We start from the raw sequence: 22,351 nt of genomic DNA, 5'->3' as shown, positions 1-22,351 counted from the left end.
TTCCATACGTCAGCTTATTTGCATGCAAAGCTTATGTGCCATCAAATTTTTACCACCAAAATGTCCCTATGCTCAGTAAGTTTAATTTATTTGTGTTTATTTGAGTAAAAGTGAATTGTAGTGAAATATAAATTCACTCCAAGTCCAAATTCTGCATTTAAAAAATACGTCACTTAAAAAAGTCTACTGCTGGGAGAATGTGCTGGGGTATCAAGTCTCAGTATCAGAAAAAAATAAAATCTGTCATCTACTACATATAATTACTAATTATATTAGCATTTTATCGTTGAGGTTTGTTGGTTTGGGGCTAATTTTTTATATAATTTCCTATGCTTATGTAATACGTTTTGAATGTAAAATATTAATCTGTAGGGTTACTAAACCTGTTAAATAAATGTTTAAGTACAACTTCAGAGAAATTCTGCAAATGCTGCTGGTAATCTGCGTGCGGCAAAGAAAATGTCAGGCCTTTCGTGCTTTTATTTTGAATGCTGCGTCACCGCTTCCTGTGCACGTCCGCTCCCCAGCGTCGAGCTTGACGCAGCTCTGAGAGGGCGCGTCAGGTGGCGCGTGACGTCAGCCCCAGTAACACCAGCGGGCTGTTGTTGGCACAGCAGTAGGTCACCAGTCCACTCTGAGATATGAAAAGCCCTCCATGTTTGGCGGTTTGTCGTCCACTAACTTCCTGCTGTTAAAAAAAAGAAAAAAGAAAAAGAAAAGGAAAAACCCTGCCTGTGAAACACTCTGTTCACACGGTTTATTGACCGATTTCACACACATCAGAGGACAAACAGAAGATACACTGCATGAGAAACATTCAAATAGGCAATAAAAAGACAAACGTTTACAAGCCAAAGTAAAAGGGCAAAATATCTGATCAGAGTCTTGCACGTGGATCTAGTGGCTGGAGGCCTGAAGCATTGCAGTGCGCTGGATGTGACACAACAACACACTGCGATTAGAAATAGCAGGGCAGGCAACGGGGGGGGGGGGGGGGGGGGGGGCTAACAACAAATATTTTCTCCTCCCTGTGATATCACTCAGGGGTTTGGGAGTGCCCTTGTTAAATTCAGGAGAAACTTCTAAATAAGACAGGAAATTCAAAACAACACAAGTAAGAGAGATACTGGCAAGCTTTAGAAAGGTGTCTCCTCGGATCGTGCTGAGAAAGGAGGGCAAAACTGTGAACCACTAACGACCAGGAAGACTACGAGAAATTAGGGTGTCACATGACAATGAGCCACCCACCAAACCAGGAAGGGCTTAAGCTGCAGCATGGGCCTTTGTTGTAATGGTCACATGATAGTAACATTGATTAAAACATCCTCGTAAAGTGACTTTAAACTCTTTGAGGTGTACTTCCTTGCAAACGGTAACAAACACACCTCAAGAAAATATGATCCATGCTACTGTAAAGCTGCACACTTTGATTTCCACACGAGGAGCGACTCTGTAAAATGCTTCTGACTGCAACCTACATGACTATTTCAAATGTGGGTCTAACACAGGATAGATGGAGAGCTGCCCCATAGTTCTCACCCGGGTTTCCTCCCTCTTTCCCTCCATGATGTGGAAAATGACACTTGCTAGAACCCTGTCCCGCCTCGCCTTTTCACGCCACCCCTCATCACCTCACATATCCACAGTCACCTTTTACCCATTCATCTTTCATCTGGCTCTGCGTCAACAGACAGCCAGAGAAAGTAGGCTATCTGCCACGTGCATCTCCACGGAAAGGGGTAGGCGGCGTATTGCGCTAACATCTGACTGTATTTCTGCATAACAAAGCCAGCTGTGGCCGATGTAATATTGCTGTGCTGTGGAACTTTAACTAACCAGATGGTGTGATGAATGAATGGTTATGATACTTGCATTGTACATGGCTACTGCTCATGTAGCCTCAAAGTGTGTATGTATGCGCGTTTATGTGTTTGTGTGTGTGTGTGTGTGTGTTTGTGAATTGGGAGGGGGGGTCAACAAAGTGCACTCTTTGGGAAGCAAAGCCACTGAGACATTCAAGAACATGGTGGTGCATTTTTAGCAAGTCGACTGTAAGTATGTATGAGTGTGTGTCGTTAAGGGGTCGGGCTGTAATGTGTCGAGGGCCGGGGCTTTGGGGCAGATCCGCCCTAGCTCAGGACTCTTCTTGGGGGATTATCACTGCTGGCTGACCCCCATCTGCTGGTGGTCGGGCCCAGGTTCCCCCTCCATGTCAGCGTGGTAATGCTCGAAGCTGTCGTCCTCTATGTCTGGAAGACCCAGCAGCTAACAGGGAGAGAGAAAGGAAAACTGTTAGAGACATTAAAGTGTGTGTATCTCCAATTCTTCCTTTGTTGTATGAAGAGCAGTTTAAAGATGCACTGTTTATCAGCAAACATAGATTCAGTGCCAAGTAGACCATGACCTAGGACCTTACACTAAGGAACTAAACAAAAATCAGACAGTCTGGGAAACAAGGTTGAGGGTTAAATGAGAAAACTGATATCCCTATCATGTCTTTACAGAAAATATGAAGTTATATCTGACAGACAATTAGATTAGCTTTGCATAAAGACTGGGAACTGTTTAGGTTCCCTGATAGCTACCCATATTAAACCTAAAGGTAGGCCTTCTAAACAGCGTAGAAACTGCCCCCAATGCCCCCTTAAGCTACATTTATGTTTCCAAAGATAGCGTACTCGACGTACACTACGTGAGAAATTTACACCACTTTTAACATTTATTAGCTCCAAGCCCAACATAATACATTCTATCCAACTCAACACAGCAATCACTCTCACGACTAGTGTTTTAGTGTTGTGATAGCATGAATGTTTTCAACAGTTTTGGCCTGTCACGTGGCTACAGCGTAGGCTGGGTTCCCCTTCTTGCTCAGTCATGTGGTAAACCAAAAGCATTCCATTTGTAGTGGTTTTAAAAGACAAGCAGCTGTTTCAAAATGTGAGTGTGTATCAGAGTTCCAGGAATCACACATAATGAGTAGAAATTTGGTTTTATATATCTACATTTTGCTCCTATACTTAGGAAGCTATGAAGCTATAAAAACCAGTTTTTATGGAGGGTTATGTCTTGGTTGGTTGAGCTATACCTTGAGTCTTGTGTGGCTTGTCAACAGCAACATTGACATGACAACCAAATGAGACCCCAACAAGTTGCCGTGCCAATGACAAAACACTATCCTTTGGCTAGGAGATAGAATAGAGTTCATTTCTTGTTTCCAAGGACCTTAATAAACACAATGAGTGTCTTTTAAAGGGTAAACACCATTCTCTGTTACATCTACCATTTCAGAACTATCGTCTTGTACAAATCCACTGTCTATATGATTTATTCATGATTGACATGTGTTACTATTTGGGATTTTGTTTCTCCTTAAACATTTTCAGATTCAAGTGTAAGGTATTTTAAGGTATTCTTATTCAGTATGTGGTTAGCTTTCAATACCTCAGCAAGTGTAAAAAGAAAATGTGTGGTTTATTACAAGATAAATGGATGGATTGGAATCTATTAAGTGGGTTTTAATGGATGACCTGCATGACTGAATCATGGCCTACAGTTTCTAGTTAATTAAAAGATAGGGCCTTCTCAATTTCTTCTTTTCTATTATCAAAAAAGTGAATTTGGGTCATTCAGTTCCTCAAAGTCCTCTCATGCCAAACAGATAAAATCACTATGAATTTATTAAAGGTCATGAGGTCTTTTGTCGTTTGTTATCTGATAAGCGAGGCAACATTGTAATGCCAGCTAACTGTAGGTCAACATGATGTTTTGTCCATAGAGGAAAGAACAGAATGTATCAGGGCTGCAGCAGACGCAGCAAACTGAGGTCACCGTGTTGTGGCTGAAGCCGTGTGTTAAAAAGTAAACTCCCTGAGTGTCACAGTTTCCTTACAGGCCTGAAGGACGTGAAGACCTTCTCCAGCACCTCCAGCAAAGTCTTCTTCCCACAGGAGGAGATGTAGTCCTGCGCCAGCTGGAGGAAGGGAAGGCAGTCCTCGCTCTCGCTCCAGACATGCTGCACACACACAGACAGACACACAGATCATTAACATGTTTCCCGTCAGCTGCACTACAATGAGGGAAATCCACTTACTGTGTGTGCAATTTAAACACAACTCATCATGACTTGCTGTAACACTTCAACCAGCACTTTAGCCTCTTTTGAGCTATTCAGTGTAAGCTAGCAAATAATCAAATGCTAGATGTAAAAAGCAGTGATTAAATCCAAATGAAGAATAATACACTATACACAACTGTTCCATTATAGTAATTTACCTCCATTTCTAACCAGGAAAACTTTTTTTTGTGATCAGTACAATATGAGCTTTAACTCTGCTGCTCTGCTGCGGGATCAGAAATGGGATTTCCATGCTCACTGTCATTAAAACAAAAAAAGTTGTAATTCCTTGATATGAGCAGACTAAGATCAACTTCCTTGTTAGTATGAGTTGTCAGTTACCTCTTACCTGTTATATGAGTTGTTATATAAACAGGCCACTGGAGCAATCCTCATCTCTGACTTTTAGTGTTGTTTAATTGGAGTCTAAAGGCCGTGCTGTTAGGTTATGTATTAGGAAATTAAGAGGATCTAGTTGAGTAATAGGTAACCGAGCATTCAAGCCTGTAATATTGTATTGTATTACCCTACACTCAAGAATAGGCGTAGGCATATTTTAAAATAATTATTTACATGGTTTATTCCCCTTGATAATAAAAGTGAGCCCACAGTGTATAAAAATATGTCTTAATTGACACCTTAAAAGGGGAAATTAAGGTGGTTATAACAAAAATGAGGATCATTAAAAGGGTAGATGAATGCACTGTAGTGTAATAGGCCTTATTAAGGTGTACAATTGTTTTGGAGCGATTTCAGCCTGTACCCCTTACATGCTCTAACGTTTCATATGCAACTGCAAAATATTTTTTATATATGAATGCACTATTTCTATCTATGAGTAAATGAATGAAACTTCCTGGTAAAATATTGGTTCATTTAGTGATGGGAGAGTTTAGGGAGTCACATGAGAGTCATGTGAGAAGGTGTGAAACAGCCTGGTGTTACTACAGAGTTGGAGACAGGGGTAATGACACACTCTATAGCTCCAGGTCCTCTGGGATGGCTGTTTCACTCTGACACTCTCCCATGTCCACTGCACCAGCTAAAACCACCTTCCAGCCAAGCCACCCGGACGTGCAGAGAAACCTCTTAAAGGCCACATAGCAAATTCAATAGCTCTTGTTTTTCAGCTGCCAAACACGTCACATGAGCGGGGCGACCGAAAACTGCTAAAACAAACCCCAGAGGTTGTTTACAGAGCTGGAACCAGTGAAGTGCAGCTTAAGTGTTGTTATGGCGCGACTGATCTCACAGCGCCCTCTAGCTGACAAGCTGATCATCCAGATGGTCTCAGTTTTGACAAAAACAAGAAAACTGACAAAAGACTGTGTGTGTGTGTCTGGCTGCATGTGTGCGTGTGTGTGTAAGAGATGTGTGTATGTGAGGCGCCTAGCTTATAGCAGTATTGATCGAGCAAGAGTAACTAGATCACAAGTGTCCTGTAGAGAGACAGAGAGTTATTTCAGCTGTAAGAGTGCACAACAGAGGTAAAGCAGTTCATGTGAGTGTGTCTGTGAACGTGTGTTCATGAGTAAACAGTTGACAATTAAACTGGGAAGCCGGATAAAGCTGACAGAGGGGGATAAAGAGAAAGAAAAGTTTGCAACATCCATGATGTATTTAATCTTGTGTATTTCTCTTTCCGTGTGATTTTCAGTGAAAACACTCTCAATAAGAGGGTTTCATCGTTAATACGTAAACTATACATTTACATTTCTGTACTTCTCATAGCCAGACGTGGAAGCCGTTACTCTGCTGGCTGACGGTCCCAGACAAGGCCTGCGAACGCATCGCAGCCTGTGTGACATAATGTGTTATTGACAGAACAGACGCTCTGGCTCCTGGGTCATCTCCATCTGCTCCCCGCCCTGTTAGCCCCTGTCACTGAGCAGGAGAAGGGAGGAGGGCCCGGTCTGGCCTCTGGGGCTTTTGTAGGACTCCTAATGCAGCACACCGGTAAAAGATACACGGTAACTTTATGAAGACAGTCTGAGGGTGATCAGAGCTTGCAGTATAGCAGTTTAATAATATGGTGGCATGTAGAAGTATTGCCCATCAATTACAGTTTGCAGATGGACACGAGGCTGAGCAATTAAATAGGGCAGTCACTGTTATTAAGGACCATAAAAGGAAATAACATGAATACAGCAGTTAATACATTTATGCACACACAAATTTGCACTGTTTCTTGAAAATAAATGGGATACAAATTGTCCTAGTATACAAGGCAGAAGAGCCACTGTGCAGAGATGGGATGTAAATGCATTTTGCATTTATGGCAGCAAGACAGATGAGGTAATTAAAAACGGAATAAACAAGTCAATCTCCAGAAATTCGAAGGTTCTTTTTTTTTTTTTTTTTTTTTTTTAATGTGATTACGTTGTTTATTTTCCAGAAACAACAAGACGTTCTGCAGGACTTTTATTTTGAAAGTAACAGGCCTTGCTTATTTAACCTAGCTGATGGTGCTGCGGTTCAGAGGGCTATCGCGGCTGAGTATGATGGAGGAGGGGGGGGAAAAAAGCACCATCGACACATCGAGGAAAGGGGGGTGCACCCAAACTGAGATGACATCATCCCCTCCGCTGTGCGCCCAAAAGGCCCCCCGCCTCTCCTCTCCCATCAACTAGAAAACCCGGACCAACCGGGACAACCCCACCTCCAGCCCTCCCTCGACACACCTACAAGAACACACACACACGCGCGCACGCACACACACACACACACAGCTAGAGGCCCTGCAGAAGCTCACTTACAAAACTGTCGGTGCCGCCGGGACACAACACGTAGAAAGAGACGCCAGGCTCCGCGTAAAAGTCCAGCCGCCTCTCGTCGTCCTCCTCGGCGAATATGAGGTCGAACGGGTTACCGGAGCACCACTTCTCCGCCGCCTCCACCAGATGCTTGAACTCCATCCTCTGTTATCCGGTCTGCAGTTTCCCTGGCTCCGGAGCTTGATCTCTATCTCTCTGGCCGTCACGGCGATGATGCTCAAGACGCAAATAACAGCTGATCGGACCGCAGCATCAGCAGCCACTAGCACTACCGCATCTCCTCTACTGCGCCTTCTGCATGGCCCGGGAATAAAGATAACGCTTGTGGCGTATAGAGCCTATCGGGGTCTGGTGTTCATCCGTTCTCAAAGCCCCATTCCTCTCTTCCTCCCCACGTTATGAAATCAGCCCGTCGGTCGCATACATGCATACGCAGGAGGACGCTGGAATAAACGCGATGACGAATGGTGAAGCCGGGCGGCCGTCCATATCTGAGGCGCTACCTCCAACTTTCTCACTGTGCTCTGGCATTTTAACCTGCAGACATCACGAGGAAGACCACACAACTGATATACTCTATAACTTACTATAACCATAATAATGCCCCATACAAGACAGTGCTGCCATGAAAGGATCTGTGCACCAAAATCCCTCAAAAGCTACATTTTCACGTTAGTTTTATTAGGAAATTATTTAATTTCTTTATAAACACGTGAACTTAGATGAATAAATAATAAAATAAAAAAAAGATAGGATCAAATGCAAAAATGTGTGATAGAAAGTTCTGGAAAATGAACATATTCGACTGAAAATAGTTTTATCAAACTTCAGTTTCCATGACATTACTGGTCTATCAAGTATTGGATTTTCATACTTTAAAAAAAATATATTTTGTATAGTTAATATAGTTTATATTTTAATAAAACATTATTTTTCATCATTTCATCATTTCATCATTTCCAACGCCACACTCTAGTAATCATCCTAATGATGAGCTTGGATATAACCACTAAACTGCTCACTGGTAAACTCATTTCCCCTGGCCTCTTTCTCTACTGGAGAGTAGCCAGTCATATTCTGACTCAATCCAGTGGATGAGAACCACTGACCGAAATGACCGCTAGGAAAACTATCTCTTGGATTCTTGGAGAGCCCACAAAAACGTTCATGCCGACATCATCCTGGGAACTACTTTTCTACGTAAACACTGTCCGCTGTGTTTACAGGAATCCAGCCCGTTGCCATTATCATGTCTCCACCCTCACCCTCTCTGTTCCCCGGAGTCCTCACCACCAGAGGGCGAGTGAAACCAGAGAAACCTTCCAAAGCTCTGTCAAGTCGGAAGAACGAATCTCTGAGAAGACTCTTCAAAATAAGAGGAGCTAAGATAATCCTTTATCTCACTGTTTGGAAATGTGCAGCGTTGCATCAGTAGACAGTTTAAGGACAGTGCAACATTAAATAAGTACAAAAAGTAGAAAATTAAATAAATTAGAAAATCGTAAGTCTGTATAATGCACATGAGAAAAGGGACCTGCGGTAACGCTCCCTCACGTTGCACAGGTGAAGCAGTCAGCTGCTGAATGCGCAGCAGGTGCCATTACAGCACTAGGAGGGGGTGGGACTGGACTTATATGAGGGGCGACCTCTTAGTAATCAACCTCCGATCACTCACCACCTCCACATGCTCAAGAGGACAGCCCAGAACAGAGCCTGCTGAAGCCACCACACAGTCATAGAAGGACCTCAGTAGTGCTCCCTGCACTCCAAAGGAGTGTCCTTAGCAGGGAGAATCTGCTCTGGCCTTTCATATAAATTGCCCTAGGGTGGTCAGCCCAGTCAAGTTTTTTGTTCAGGTACTTTTAAGAGTCCACTATCTCTATGTCCATTCCCTTGATGTTCACCGATGTGTGTGGCATGAGTTTGTCCCTGCACAAATCCACCAGCTCCTTGGTTTTAACCACATTCAGCTGGGGGCAGTTTTCCTGGCACCAGTATGGCATGAGTCCTCTGTATTCTCTGTCCTGATCTGCCAGTGATTGCAGCGTCAACAGAGAATTACTGGAGTTGGCAGCCGGTAAAATAGTTATTTGAGGAAAGGATTGGATTTGTGTAGAGATGGATGGATTTACTGATGGATGGATGGATAACTAAAAAGTCAATTATGTTTTCTACTGACAAATGTGTAACAAAGTCGCTGGAGATCCAAACACATTAGAGTCATGTGCCATCTGATACTTTAGTCAGTTTAGTAAGGTCTGTAAATGAAGTCTGTATAAACCTCTGTCTTCTTATGATGATTATTGCGATTATTTGTGGAATCCACACATTTATTTACTTATCCACATCTGTATTTTTAAATGATCAATGAAATAGTAGCTCCTTAAATTTGGTAGGAACAATAAATGAAAATCAGCTGGATGTGTAAGTTTAAAGATCCCCCATCACTGGCATAATGAAATTTATATATAAAAAACGTTTGAACCTTAATTTGTACCTGATGTGATTTTATTCTAATTAAACACACATGAAACCTGATGTCTCCAGACCACCGCAACATTACATGACATGGAGGCTTGTATTTGTGTAGGTTTCCTATTGAATCATGGCCTTCAAATGAGACTTTTTGTCATTCTGTCAAAGTCACTCTTTAAACACTTAAAGCTCAAAAACTACTGGTTTTAAAAACAGCCGCCTTTTAGTGTCAGGGCCTGAGCATGCGTCATTCTGCATAACGGAGAAGAGCAGCTTTTATTTTGAAAAACCAAACCAGAAGTACCGTCATTGATCAATATAGGTAGCTTAATACTTTCCTCCACCTCAGTTCGTCCGCTGTCGGTCCCTGAGGTTGTGATCCTGTCGTGTGTGCTGGGTCTCCCTTCAGCAGGACGTGCGTCCCCGCGGACTCCACTGCTCATTTAAACACCCCGAATCCTCTGAAGTCTGCAGCATGCTACGCGCCCTGTTTAAAGGTTAGAGAGGGCCGGGTCGCTGGTCTACACCCTTGCTGTTCAGCAACCCCGGGGTCGCGCTTTGTTGGAAGAGAGGACCCTCTCGTTTCTTTGCCAATATTTTCCGAGAATGGAACGAAATGGGAATAACTGTGAGAATGACTTGCAGTGTGCCGAGGAGGAAGAAGAAGTGGATCCCAGAATCCAGGTGAGACGGGATGGGGTCAGCAAAATGGTTCCAGATGTGGATACCAGTGATTATAAATTCGTGAGATATAAAAAAAACTATATATTTCTTTATTATGTATGCTTAACTATGTTAAAGAGTAGTCATACTTCCTCAGAACTCCAATATAGCAGTCTAAAATAAGCAGCTGCTAAAGGAATTCAGTTAAAAGGCTTCAATGTGTTCACCCCTCACTATTTTGCCAACACAAGCAGACGCACACATTCACTCTCTGAGGGCCACATGTTCAGTAATTTGGAGAACAGAAGTCACACAGTCTCAAGATCTGATTTGACCCTACTCCTCCTCTCCCTCTGTTTCTTTCCATGAATGCCATGTTTTCTGCAAACAGGGAGAACTGGAGATATTAAACCAGTCTACAGACGACATTAACCGCTGGGAGAGTGAGCTGGAGGTAAGACCAAACAACAACCAGCACCACTACTGTTATTCCTGCATATCCCTGCAGGTGTAAACACTTTTGCCACCGACAGATCTCTGCTTCAATAACACCCATCAAGTTTCATTTTTAAAATCCATTGTTTGACTTTAAACAAGTGACAGATCCTGTTAGTGCTGCGATTTAGTTTGGGTTGATGCCAGTACACTTTTGTGCGTGCCAGTATTTTGCCTAGCAACAGTGTGTTGCAAATGTGGAAATTTTCTAAATGTGCGTGCTGCTTCTGAAGGAAAATGTGATTAATGCTGCACTGTTAGAAACTCTCACTGCTATTAGAGGCATAACAGCAACGTGAATGTTAAATATAATATTTGAATGGCACATTTGGATCAATGCAAATCCCAAGTGATCTCGCCATTGCCCTGCAACTCCTTCAGCCTGGCTTTAAAAACATAAATCAAACACTTTAAGGCCGGAAAAAGGCCTGAAAATGAAGAGGTAGTAGAAGTAGGATGGTACATGGAAATGATTTGCTTGCATTTAAATGTGCGCTAGTTACTCTTCAGCAGAACGAAAAACATTCCAGAGTCAGGCTGCAGTTTTTCTTTTCCTAAATGTAGGCCTCTTCTGTTTCTCATTAGACCTCCTCTCCCATCCAAACTCCACAAACCAGAGCTGGAATAAACACAGCATAGGACAGATACTCAGAGGTTAGAGGACAGCGTTTGTATCACTGATATGCGATTCATGATTTCAGTCTAGATACTGTATAATTATTACAAATCCTGATTGTTTTAAACCCACCTATTTGGAAGAGTCCTTTTTGACTTTAGTGTTAGTGTTTTAAAGAAAGAGCAGTGTCAGTGGAGTGACTGATAGAAATAAACACAGCGACAGAAGCAAACAGAAAAAAAGGCGAATCATCGGGAGGCAAAATGAAAGCAAAGAGCTGAAGAATGTGGAGAGTGCTGCTGGCAAGCTGTTTTCCTGCAGAGTCTGGAGTTGATTAAGAACGATGTACAGTAGATTCAGAGGACTCACTGAGGTTAAATCCATGCTCAGAATCTGTTCTCAACTCTGCCAGTGCAATCACAAACTTCTCATGTGCCCTGCATGGCAGACACATTACGCTGTGTGTGTGTGCGCGCGACCGAATTAAAGCAAAACTAGCGCGTGTTCCATTGTTAATTTTCTACAATATATGACCAGTAGCTTACAGGATTTATCGTCTGGATTCTGTGCTGCGTCACCATCTCAGCACAGGAACAGGAAGTCAGGAAACATTATGATGTCACAGGAAGCGTGCTTCCTGCGGCACCCTCTCCCCTTTCCATCGTTAACCTCTTCTAGTCCCCTGTCAGCTCTATGAACAGGATGCAGGTGCTGCTGCCTTTCAGACCCCTGTTGTGTAAACTACTCCATAGTATGGACTTTGAAATAACTACACACACATGCTCTATTAGGTACTTTTTGGGGAATTTACATAGACTTACATTAAATTTCATGGACACTAACCCAAACACAAATCTTAAACCGCTGACCCAAAAACCAGCATTTTCAGAAACTCAGATTTCGTCTCCAATGAACTGGCTTTGAGTCTGATATGTGTCCTTGAATGTAGCGTAAGTTGGACTCACACACACATTATTAGGCGTGCTTTAGTAGAGTACTATTCACAAGAGTACCATTCCTTGAGGGAAGAAAACAGGATCAAAACTAATTTCTTCCAGGTAAGTATCAGGTCATTATATACCATAGTCATAATAGTTTCAAGTGGGCATCAGATGTTCCTAAAACCCCTAACATCCCACCAGTCATTTTGAACTGAAGAAGCTACTTGGATGAGTGACAAAACATCTTCAAAAAAAAAACTGACAAGTCTTTGTTTCAGCTTTGATAATCAATAAGTGAGAGTCTTCGTGGACTCAGTGACCCTTCCCTGTTGCTTAGTCGAGAGACCACATCTATGAATAACAAGTGTGCTGTCGCGGTGCCAAAAATGTGCAAACACACTCACATATATATTGGGCCTTGCTATAATTCACCGCCAAAGAATGCATGTAAGGTTGTTAAATAACACTGAGGTCAAAAACATAGTGTGTATGTGCTGGGGTAATAGCAGGGTAAGTGACGACTTGAATTAGAAGAGCTGCTTTATAGGCCTCACATGACAGTGTTAGTGACAGTTTGGGCCAGCGTGTGGCTTTTACTTAAAATATAACACAGAAATAAGTCTGTGATGTTGTACTTGTGGTGTTGCCTGTGCTTTGAGGTAGGGACTAACGTCAGCATGCTAATATGCGCAGAATGAGTGCAGAACACTGTGATCACAGGTTACCATGTACAACTTTCATCAAAATGACCTCATAGGTATGCTCATTTTCGGGTGTTTACGTGCAGGACTGCCGCCAGAGGTTTCGTGCGGTTCTGGTAGAAGCAACGTGGAAACTGGACGAGCAGGTGAAGAGGATCGGACGAGCTGTGGATGACTCCAAGCCCTACTGGGAAGCTCGCAAAGTGGCAAAACAGGTACACACACACAGACACACACCAACAGAGGAGCACTGGAGGGATTCTGAGGTCGGCAGACAGAGAGTGTGAGGGCAGGCTTACAGAGGATTAGCAACGAGAAGTTTAAAGAGCTCTGCTTATATCTACTTAAAGGGAACGCAGTCATGTGACGTCTATTTTTAAAATCCACCTCTGCACCCTCAGCCAGTGTCGCTCGCACGCACACGCACCATTTCTGTGCGGAGAGGAAACTGATGGACTTGCAACATTTTTCATTTTGCTGTATCTCAGAGGTATTGTCATGCTTGGTGCAGTGTTGCAGTTAGATACAAATTAGGGCATTTCCAGTACTGTTGCATCTCCAGAGGTTCCTGTACTTTCCTGCCTAATTACGCTGGCCTGTCGTCGCCCTTACCATCTGATTGGATAGCACCAGAAATTTAGAATCCAGCACCCCACCCTTATCTTAGCCAATGAAGAAGGAGTTTATGAGTCACACATGAGGACGCTGACATTTGTGTGTCAGCGCTGAGCTGTCAAACTGAAATAGGCTGTGGATTTGCGTGTGGATTTGTCCTTGCTTGTGTCTGTAGCAATATGACAAACTACCTGCCAGTGGCATCTGCTACTGACACTGACACGTGAGAGCTGGGGATTTCTGGGAGGTTTTGAATTTTGATGGGAGCTGTGCTCACGTGAAGGGAGGAAAAGCTCTCCCTGAGCCTTGTGTATTCATAGGTCTGTTTGTGGACAAGTGTGTGTGACTGGGAGGTCTAAACAATGCAAAGCTGATACATGTTGCAGATCAAACTGGTCTGGTAATGATTTATGGATGAAAATTTAATATTTAATACATGACCTATTTTAAAGGGATTCAGATACTTACCCTCGCTGACCCTCTGGCACAAGCACACAACACACATTATTGCACCTACCCCCACCCATAAGCCTGTCTCATCCCCGAGCCCCCCATGTTTTCCCCCTTACATTCCAACAGACTGGGGGGCGGGTGTATAGGAATTTGCCTCTACTGTCCTATCTTTTGTCCTTTTTACCCGGCATTCTCATCTGTCCGTCTGGCTGTCTGGCCTCACCCTCCCTCACCCAACCTCGGCCTCTGTTGTTGCCACCTTTCTCTACTGTACCTCCTTTGCCCTCCACCCGCACCTTTGAAAGCTGTAACCAGGGTGAATATCCCGAGATAAAGGCGTCAGACAGGATGACAGTGTCTGACACATGAATTAAAAATCAGACACGTTCATACCCAAACACATCATCCCCATGACATCAAGTTAATTAACTGATAACAAAGCTTGTCATTTGCGTGGTGTCTGACGCTTAGCAGGCTTATGTGTCACAAAGATAACGACAAATTGTGTCATCATGCCAGCTTTGATGAGTGTTAGTCACCAGGGTGCTTACAGTTTTGTTTTGTCGAAGGAAATTGAGACTGAAATCATTTGGTTCTGACTGCACTCTGGGCTGCCACTGAATCGTCACGAATACACACTGCATGAGAAAGGCTGCTCTGTCTCGGATGTTCTGGCATTTTAGTGTCACTCTTTATCTCCACCGTGACACAAAAAAACAAGAGTTTTGCAGTTTCTTCATCATGTTTTCACTTCATCAAATATCCATCATCTTCCTTCTGTTTTCCCCACAACCCCTCTCAACTGAGAGTCTGGGAAATGGGTCACGATGAGGGATAAACAGGAAAGATCATCTTTGTGCATGTATCAAGCAAACAGATTGCATGCAATGAGCCACTGTTATCTTCCCACTCCTTCTCTGTGTCTCTACCCCTTCTCAGGAGGCTTTGACAGCCCTGGATAGCATATCAAACCACAGCAACCTGTGTTTTCAACATTTTGAGTGAGACGATGCAGACCCCTGCTTGCTGACGTCACTGTTGGGGGCTTTATCTTACACATGGCTGACGGTGTCAAGGGGTCATGTTACAGGGGTTAATGTAACCCCTGGAAAGGCCATGAGAAAACAGCTGAAAGAACACTGTGTAGGCATTTAAAGCTGTCTAATGTGAAATGAAAACACTTAGTCTTCAGTAACCCTTAGGGCCTGTTCGGACCTGGCATTAAGATCCGATCTGGGCCAACCGATCACAAGTGATCAGCTTTAGGTACGTGTGTTCAGACCTGGCATGAAACATGCGTCTCTAAATGCATCTCCAGATCCAGTCTCAGTTTTTAGTTTTCAGCAAACAAGCAAAGGTAGCAACAAGCTAGTGAAAACCTGTAGCACTTTTCCCCAGTGTTTGGTGAAGACCCAAATGATGCTAAGAGCAGACATACATTAAATAAATGCTTAGATTGCTTGGTGTCAGGAGTAAAAAGAAAACATGATGGAGGGCGGGACTTGTGCTCTTCGCAGTTTCCGGAGAAAGTAGAGGCGTTTTTGAGCCCTCTTAGCTAGTGATGTTGTGTTGTTAGTCCAGGAAAGGTCTTCTGAGATGTGCACCCCCAGGAACTTGGTGCTGCTCACCCTCTCCACAGCAGCGCCTTCGATGGTCAGCGGGGGATGCTGGGGATGACCTCTTCTGAAGTCGACAGCAATCTCTTTAGTTTTCTCCACATTGAGGATGAGATTGTTGTCTTTACACCACTGCACCAGTAGGGTCACCTCTCTTCTGTAGTTGGCTTCATCGTTGTTGGTGATGAGGCCCGCGACAGTTGTGTCGTCCGCAAACTTGATGATGGGGTTGGTGCTGTAGGTTGGAACACAGTCGTGGGTTAGCAGGGTGAAGAGCAGCGGGCTGAGCACACACCCTTGTGGAGCTCCTGTGCTCAGCGTGATGGTCTTTGAGCTGTTGCTGCCAACCCGCGCGGTTTGTGGCCTCCCTGTGAGAAAGTCCAACACCTTTAGCATGTGCTAATATCCACAGTATCTACGGCTTCACACTAACATGTGTTTAATTGTATAAACATGCCCTGGTGCCTTTTCACATTTCACATTTTTGTGGACTATTTTATTATAGCTTGGGTTCAATTTAGTTTTTACTGGTAAATCTCCCACAGACAACACATTTGGATTTCCAACAGTAGGCATTTGATTCTAGGCAAATGGTATAACGCTTACTGTTAACACGAATGAATGGCTCTATTTCACCGTTAAAAATGGCCATTTATTCACAACAATAATCTATTCAAAATGCTCGGGGATAGAAACAGAAACTAGACGAGCAGGTTTGTGTCCATTGTGGTATACAGTCAATACAGACGGGCATTACAGTACAGGACAAGCATGATGTATCAACAGAGAGAGTGTTTGTACTGTTAAGTTTGAGACAATACCTGAATATGAAAATATTTCCAAATTGTTAAACTGTTCAGAGAAATGCAAAATCCACTAAAACGCCATAAGGGACTAGAGGAAATGTATCTTATCAGTGGTTGTTTAAAGATATCTACTATAAACCGTTTGAATTTCTTAAAATGAAAACAAGGATGTTATTTTGTGTGACCCATTATTACTATGTCCTGTATAGACTATGTCAGCATATGAGCCATGTGATAGACTGGTGACCTATCCTAGGTATACCCCACCTTTTTCCCAATGCCAGCTAGAATAGGCTCCAACTCCTTGTGACCCTACACAAGATAAGCAGTAATAAAAAATGCAATTGATGTTAGCATATGTATCACAGCATTGCTATGCATATGCTATGTTGTTGCTTTGTCTTGAGGCAAATTCTTGATATAAAAAAACTTTTATATTTGTACTTTGTACATGTTTTAATATGGGAGCACCCAATGATTTATTCCATGTGATGTCACTTCAGCTCGGTCTTTTAAAGCTAGATAAAGATAGATTCTCCAGTAGATATACAAATAACAGCTAATCAAATTCTACTGATTATTTTCATGTTATCGTGGAAATCCGCTTGGAGATGCTGTAACTATTTAATCTTGGTATTCAGCCAGTACTCTGACCTTTAAGTCACGCCTATCTGAATACAAAGTGTGGGTCCAAATATGTCCAGCGTGATGAGAATAAGCCGACTATTGTAGCCGTGACTGTGGGCAAGAAGAGCCCACTGTTGATGTGTCAGATTTCCTTAGTGACAAAGCTTCTATTTGTCTTCTTGGATAAAGCCATGGTTATCTTTCTGTATGAGTGGTGTATGTGAGGCCACATCTCTTTGGACCCTTTTTGGCTGTCATAAGTAATCCACCATGGTTCCTTCAGAGGCAATGTAGGTCATAAATTGCAAAGACACACAAAATAAGCTGCACCGTGTCTACTGCTGCATTCATACCGTGTAAGACTAACCCCTTGAACAACTTGCTGGTGGCATTAATGTGGTCATGACATCAGAAATCAGCAAAGTCGCATCTGTTTCTATCATAAAAGTTTGATCCTCAGCAATTATATTTACTGCATGGAAGATGAATATTAGCTTCAAATGGAACACTTGGTTTCAAGTCTGCCGTGTTTTTCCAAACTCCAGGCCCAAGTTGAAGCCCAAAAGGCCACTCAGGAATTCCAGCGGGCAGTGGAGAACCTGAGGGCAGCCAAAGAGACCATCGCCCTGGCTGAGGAGAGGCTGCTGGAGGAGGACAGCCGCCAGTTTGACTCTGCCTGGCAAGAAATGCTCAACCACGCTACACAAAAAGTATGTACATAAGGATTAGACGGACAAAAAAAAACAACAACACAAACACCAACAAATTCCGTTCTAACAAGCAGTTGAGGTTTGGATTATTACTGGAGCTGGAGATTGTGAAAGTTTGCTTGGCTTCTACAGTTAAAATAAACCTTCCTTCTTGGTTGTTTCAGGTCATGGAAGCAGAGCAGGCAAGAACGCGCAGTGAAGCTGAACACAGAAAAACAGCCGCCAACTACAACTCCTGTATTGGCCACATGAAGCAGTTAGAGAGGAAACTTAAACGCTCCATCAACAAATCTAGGTATTCTTCTGTTTCCTTTGTGTGATAGATAGATAGATCCCTTCCCTTGTTCGGGCCTCTTTATATCTGAGTATGTGTGAGAAGTAGGGGTTACATTTATGTAATGTGATGCAGTCCAGATGTTTCATGTATTGGTTTTGCAGTGTTGGGGTGTGCTCCCTTTGTAAGCGCTAAGGAATGTGGTTGCTCACAGAGGAGTGTTATTCTTGTAGGAGTTTCTCTGGTGATGCCTGGTAAAGTCCCCCCCCTGACTTTTTCCTCTTTTTCTCCCCCTGCAGACCATATTTTGAACTGAAATCCAAGTATTATCTACAGCTTGAGGTATGTATATTAGCAGGCTACTGAGATTTGTGCTTTTTCAGCCATGTTAATGTTGGTGGGTCAATTTGTTGGTCCACAACATTCCAAACTGAAATATCTCACATTCATTCATTACACTGTCCAACTCAGTATTTAATTTCAATGTTCCAATACTTTGTTAATGTCAAAATATTTGAATCTACACAATTAAGTACACACCAAACTCCCAAGTACTTTATATAGTTTTAGTTACAAAATGTTTGCATGCTTACATGTTAACTTGAGATGGTGAACATGATTAACATTATTAACATTCTCATTGCCTGTTAACATGCTCATGTTAGCATTTAGTTGTTAGCATGGCCGTAGACTCTTAGGAGTGAAGGCAAAACGTGCGTAAATGCCATGGTCACATAGCCTTATCCTGCATGCTAGAATTAATTTAATTCATATGTGCATACAATTTTACTTCTAATGTGTATTTACTGGGAAACTCCAACTGATTGCTCACAGCAACTTAAGCGCCACGTGGACGAACGTCAAGCCAAAATTGCAGTAGCCAAGGCGGAGTACAGCGCAGCACTACGCAACCTAGAAAGCATCTCAGAGGAAATCCATGCTCAGCGACGCTCTGTTGCCATGGGAACCAGGGAGCAAGGTGTTGGTGCAGAGGGAGATGGAGGCAACGAGGACATCGACAACTTCAAGATGGAGTCTGATGGACTGTCAAGTAAGTCTGACCAGCAGTCAAGATCACTAATCGTCATTTCATTGCTCCACGTTATGAGTTTTAGTTCAGTTCAGTTGGTGCATCTGTGTGTCTGCATGTTTAAAGTCCGTGTGTGTATGTGTGTTTCAGTGGTGTCAGTGTCAGTCGACGAAGAGGGCAGTCACGGTAGCGGCTCGGAGGAGGAGGAGGCCGACACACACTCCACCTCCTCGCCCCAAGCAGTTCCATCTTCACCTTCCTCTTCCTGCTCCCACCCTTCCACCTCTGCCTGCACCCCTCTTGACATGTCCTGCTCTTACCCATCCTCCTCACTCTACACCCTCTCCTCCTCTTCCTCTTCCTCCTCTTGTCCCGATGGTTTGGAGTTAGTGAGCCCCTGTAGTTCTCATGGCCCAGACTCAGTGTGTGGTTCTGGGCATGCGTCACCTCTCCTGGGCCCTCGCAGCCAGTGCAGTGGAGCTTCCTCTCCAGACTGCGACCAAGAGAGAGGTGTGTGTTGGACTCACTGCCGACCACTGCTGTGAAGCATCATCATATATGTTTTTGTTGTAGAATCAAGAAGTGATAAACCTAAGTGAGCATATAGACTGAAAACAGGGGTAATGGCTACCCTTACTTTGGAAGTTGAAAAAGCCCCTGAATGTGCACTTTTGTCAATAACGAAGTAAATCAATTACCTGAAATCCTCACTGTGAAAGAGTAGAATATTTTTTTACTTGTATTTTCGACTCTTTTAGGCGCTTCAAAGTGACATGTTGGTTGTTGTTTTGGTCTTTTGGTCAGGAGAGGGTGGAAGAGAAAGTTTTCAGGACATCGATTTAATTAAAAGTAGCATTACCACAATATATAACTACTTTGTTCCCATGTGTAAAATACTATGCATCAAACCCAGTATAATCTGGGATAAATTTGCATGCATCGTACTTTAGAAATTGTCCACTTTGTTTGTAAAACATTAAGCTGGGAGGTAATTATCGTAAGTAGTTAAAGATATAATAGTTTCCTCTGACTAGCAGACTTGACAGAAGCAGTTTGGCATAGACTCTTATAGAATATAGAAAGTTGGTGTATCCTTCGTTTACCCTGATTAACTAACCACACTCTTTCTTTCTGTGTGTGTTTCAGGTGACAGAGCAGAGGGAGCAGAGATGACGTTGGAGGCTGGTCTGAACAATCTAACATTGACTGTAGCACAAAAGCAAGAAGGGGACTCTGGGGAAGAACCAGACCCCCTTTACGTAAACCCTGAAATCTCCTCTCCCAGCTCCACCCCTAGCATTCTGCTGCTCAACAACGTCTAATGAAAGTCTCTCGTACCTTAAAGACCCACTTTGTCCGTCTTCAAGCCTCAAAATCTACCCGCAGAGGGCATGGAGCAGAGCAAAACAAAGTTCTCCCTGAAAGCAATGAGACAGCAAGCTGCACACCCACATGGCATTATGTGTCAATACTGTCGAGCCCTGTCACTTGAAAGGTGCTATATGTAGTGTGTGCTATATGTAACTTTTCTATGGCAGAAATCAATTGTGAAACCATGTAAATTCATTGTAAACCAATGAGATGACGAACTGGCTAATTGGTGGTCTCTATTTCACTTGTGATGTTAGAGCTAAAAATACAGAAGGAACAACATTTAACATTTAACACCCTCACTTCCTGAGAGATATTTGGGTTGAGCTTCCTTGTATTTGCAAATAGAAAACTTTCCTCTTTTGTACCATAAAACCTTATTTGTGTTGTGCAGCTATGTTACAAATTTCCCATCCGTACTGTAGAGGCTGTCAATCATTTCAGCGGTGGTGCAACTTGTCTACAGCTATACAGTGACATGTCCAAGTTAATGTGGTAAACTTTAAATGATGTTAACACGCTACAGTTTGCACCACTGGGGGACATTTTGTATTATTGCGAACAGCGAGCCACTTATCTGGCTCCACATGAGGATCAAAATGGGACAAAAATAAGCTGTCCCATGTAGTATTATTATGCCTTGTGCTGCCCTTTACGTGTGAATCCTTGCGTTTTACTCCTGTCACTTTGATATGTTCAGTCGACTTTTAAGAGAATGATAACCAAGGAAGGAACTGGAGTGCTAGCAGTACTCTGAGCACTAAACTGAAGAGACTTAAAATGAGTCTGAACCTTTCTGAGACATAAATGGTCTTCCATTTGGATTTGTGAAAGTGTGTATAAACCACATTCTGAGGTGGTTTGCTTGTGTGTGAATGATTTTTTTAAATGTGTGTCAGTCCCCCTCCCCTCCCCCAAAAATACTACTCTGTAGAACAGATATTCTATATTTATACTCATGTATTCTTGTATATGAACAATGTTTTGTGGTCAGTGTTGTAATTGTTTAACACAAAATAAGCAATAAACATGTGCTTCGTGTAACTTCAGTGAGGTGTGTAAACCTGGAAGTGGCGGTGTCCTTTAAAGCGGGAGAATGTGTTAAATATGCCATTACTTAAAGGTAAAAACGTGTCACTATGTTTGTCTTGGGAGTGAGGCGTCTTGCGGAAACTCTTACATAATAGCAAGGAACCTAAGACACGTAAGCCAAAGCAGCTGTCTTGTACTGCCACTTGGTGCAATAAAAAGTACCTAAAATAACAATGTTGCCCACCTCATGACCATTGATATAACACAACGATCAGTTTGGCTGCATTTTACATTTCTTTATCTTTAACTATATTGTGATATCTTATTATATTTACCACAAACTTAAAAATAATTATTAACTACAGTTAACCTTAAAGTGATAATGGTGAGTATGTCCTTCTGTACTTTTCCTGCTGACTATTCCACTTTTACTCAGCTGTTATTTTGCACTTAGCACTCACAGTGCAGTTTTATGTCCTGCTGGCTGCTCAGCTGTTGTATTGTCTCATGATTTCAGTTAGTGCCCTAAGACTCCCACCTGGCAGTTAAGAGCAGAGTCGCTTTTATTTAAAATTATAATGCTGGTTTCCAGACTTTCCTGCCTTTCTTCTGCCTGTCTACACATGCTCCCATGAGCACGCTACCTTTAAATTATGTTGCTTTCTGTGATTTCCATATCTGTGCCAGATAAGCTTCACAATAATATGTACTGACAATAATGCCTTGTCCACATTCTGTCAAATACTGACATCTAGTGTAGAGTTGGGGTTTTGTTACCTTGCTTTTTATCAGATGACATGAAGACATTTAGTGGAACATACTCCTCATATTTAAAGTCAAGTTAATCAGAGAGCAACTTGTGGGGCACCTGTGGCTCAGTAGGTAGAGCGGGTTGTCCACGGTTGCTCCTAGTGCATGACTCTAGTATGTGAATGTGTGTGTTCTTGTTTTTATTCGAGTGGGTAGATGCGTCTGTGACTGTAAAGCTCTTTGAGTACCAATAGGTAGAAAAGCACTTTATAAAAACAAGGCCAT

At 42.8% G+C, this 22,351-nt stretch overlaps 2 protein-coding genes across 2 annotated transcripts; one reads left to right on the top strand and one right to left on the bottom strand.

Moving 5' to 3' along the window:
• Positions 1-998: 998 nt before the first annotated feature.
• Positions 999-7,470, bottom strand: mturn (maturin, neural progenitor differentiation regulator homolog (Xenopus)). Its single transcript, XM_084563396.1, has 3 exons — positions 6,874-7,470; positions 3,893-4,015; positions 999-2,265 (listed from the first exon to the last, which is right to left on the bottom strand). Exons 1-3 carry the CDS (start codon positions 7,030-7,032, stop codon positions 2,158-2,160), a joined length of 390 nt encoding a protein of 129 aa, XP_084419522.1. The 5' UTR covers positions 7,033-7,470; the 3' UTR covers positions 999-2,157.
• Positions 7,471-9,563: 2,093 nt separating this feature from the next.
• LOC311501687 (SH3 domain-binding protein 5-like) lies at positions 9,564-21,588 on the top strand. The gene is made up of 9 exons (XM_084563648.1): positions 9,564-10,050; positions 10,421-10,483; positions 12,869-12,997; positions 17,445-17,609; positions 17,774-17,904; positions 18,183-18,225; positions 18,718-18,934; positions 19,064-19,423; positions 20,060-21,588. Exons 1-9 carry the CDS (start codon positions 9,973-9,975, stop codon positions 20,233-20,235), a joined length of 1,362 nt encoding a protein of 453 aa, XP_084419774.1. The 5' UTR covers positions 9,564-9,972; the 3' UTR covers positions 20,236-21,588.
• Positions 21,589-22,351: the final 763 nt, after the last annotated feature.

Source organism: Chelon labrosus (genome assembly GCF_963514085.1).
Source record: "Chelon labrosus genome assembly, chromosome: 16".
Taxonomy (NCBI): Eukaryota; Metazoa; Chordata; class Actinopteri; order Mugiliformes; family Mugilidae; genus Chelon; species Chelon labrosus.
This window is presented reverse-complemented; position numbering and strand designations above follow the sequence as displayed.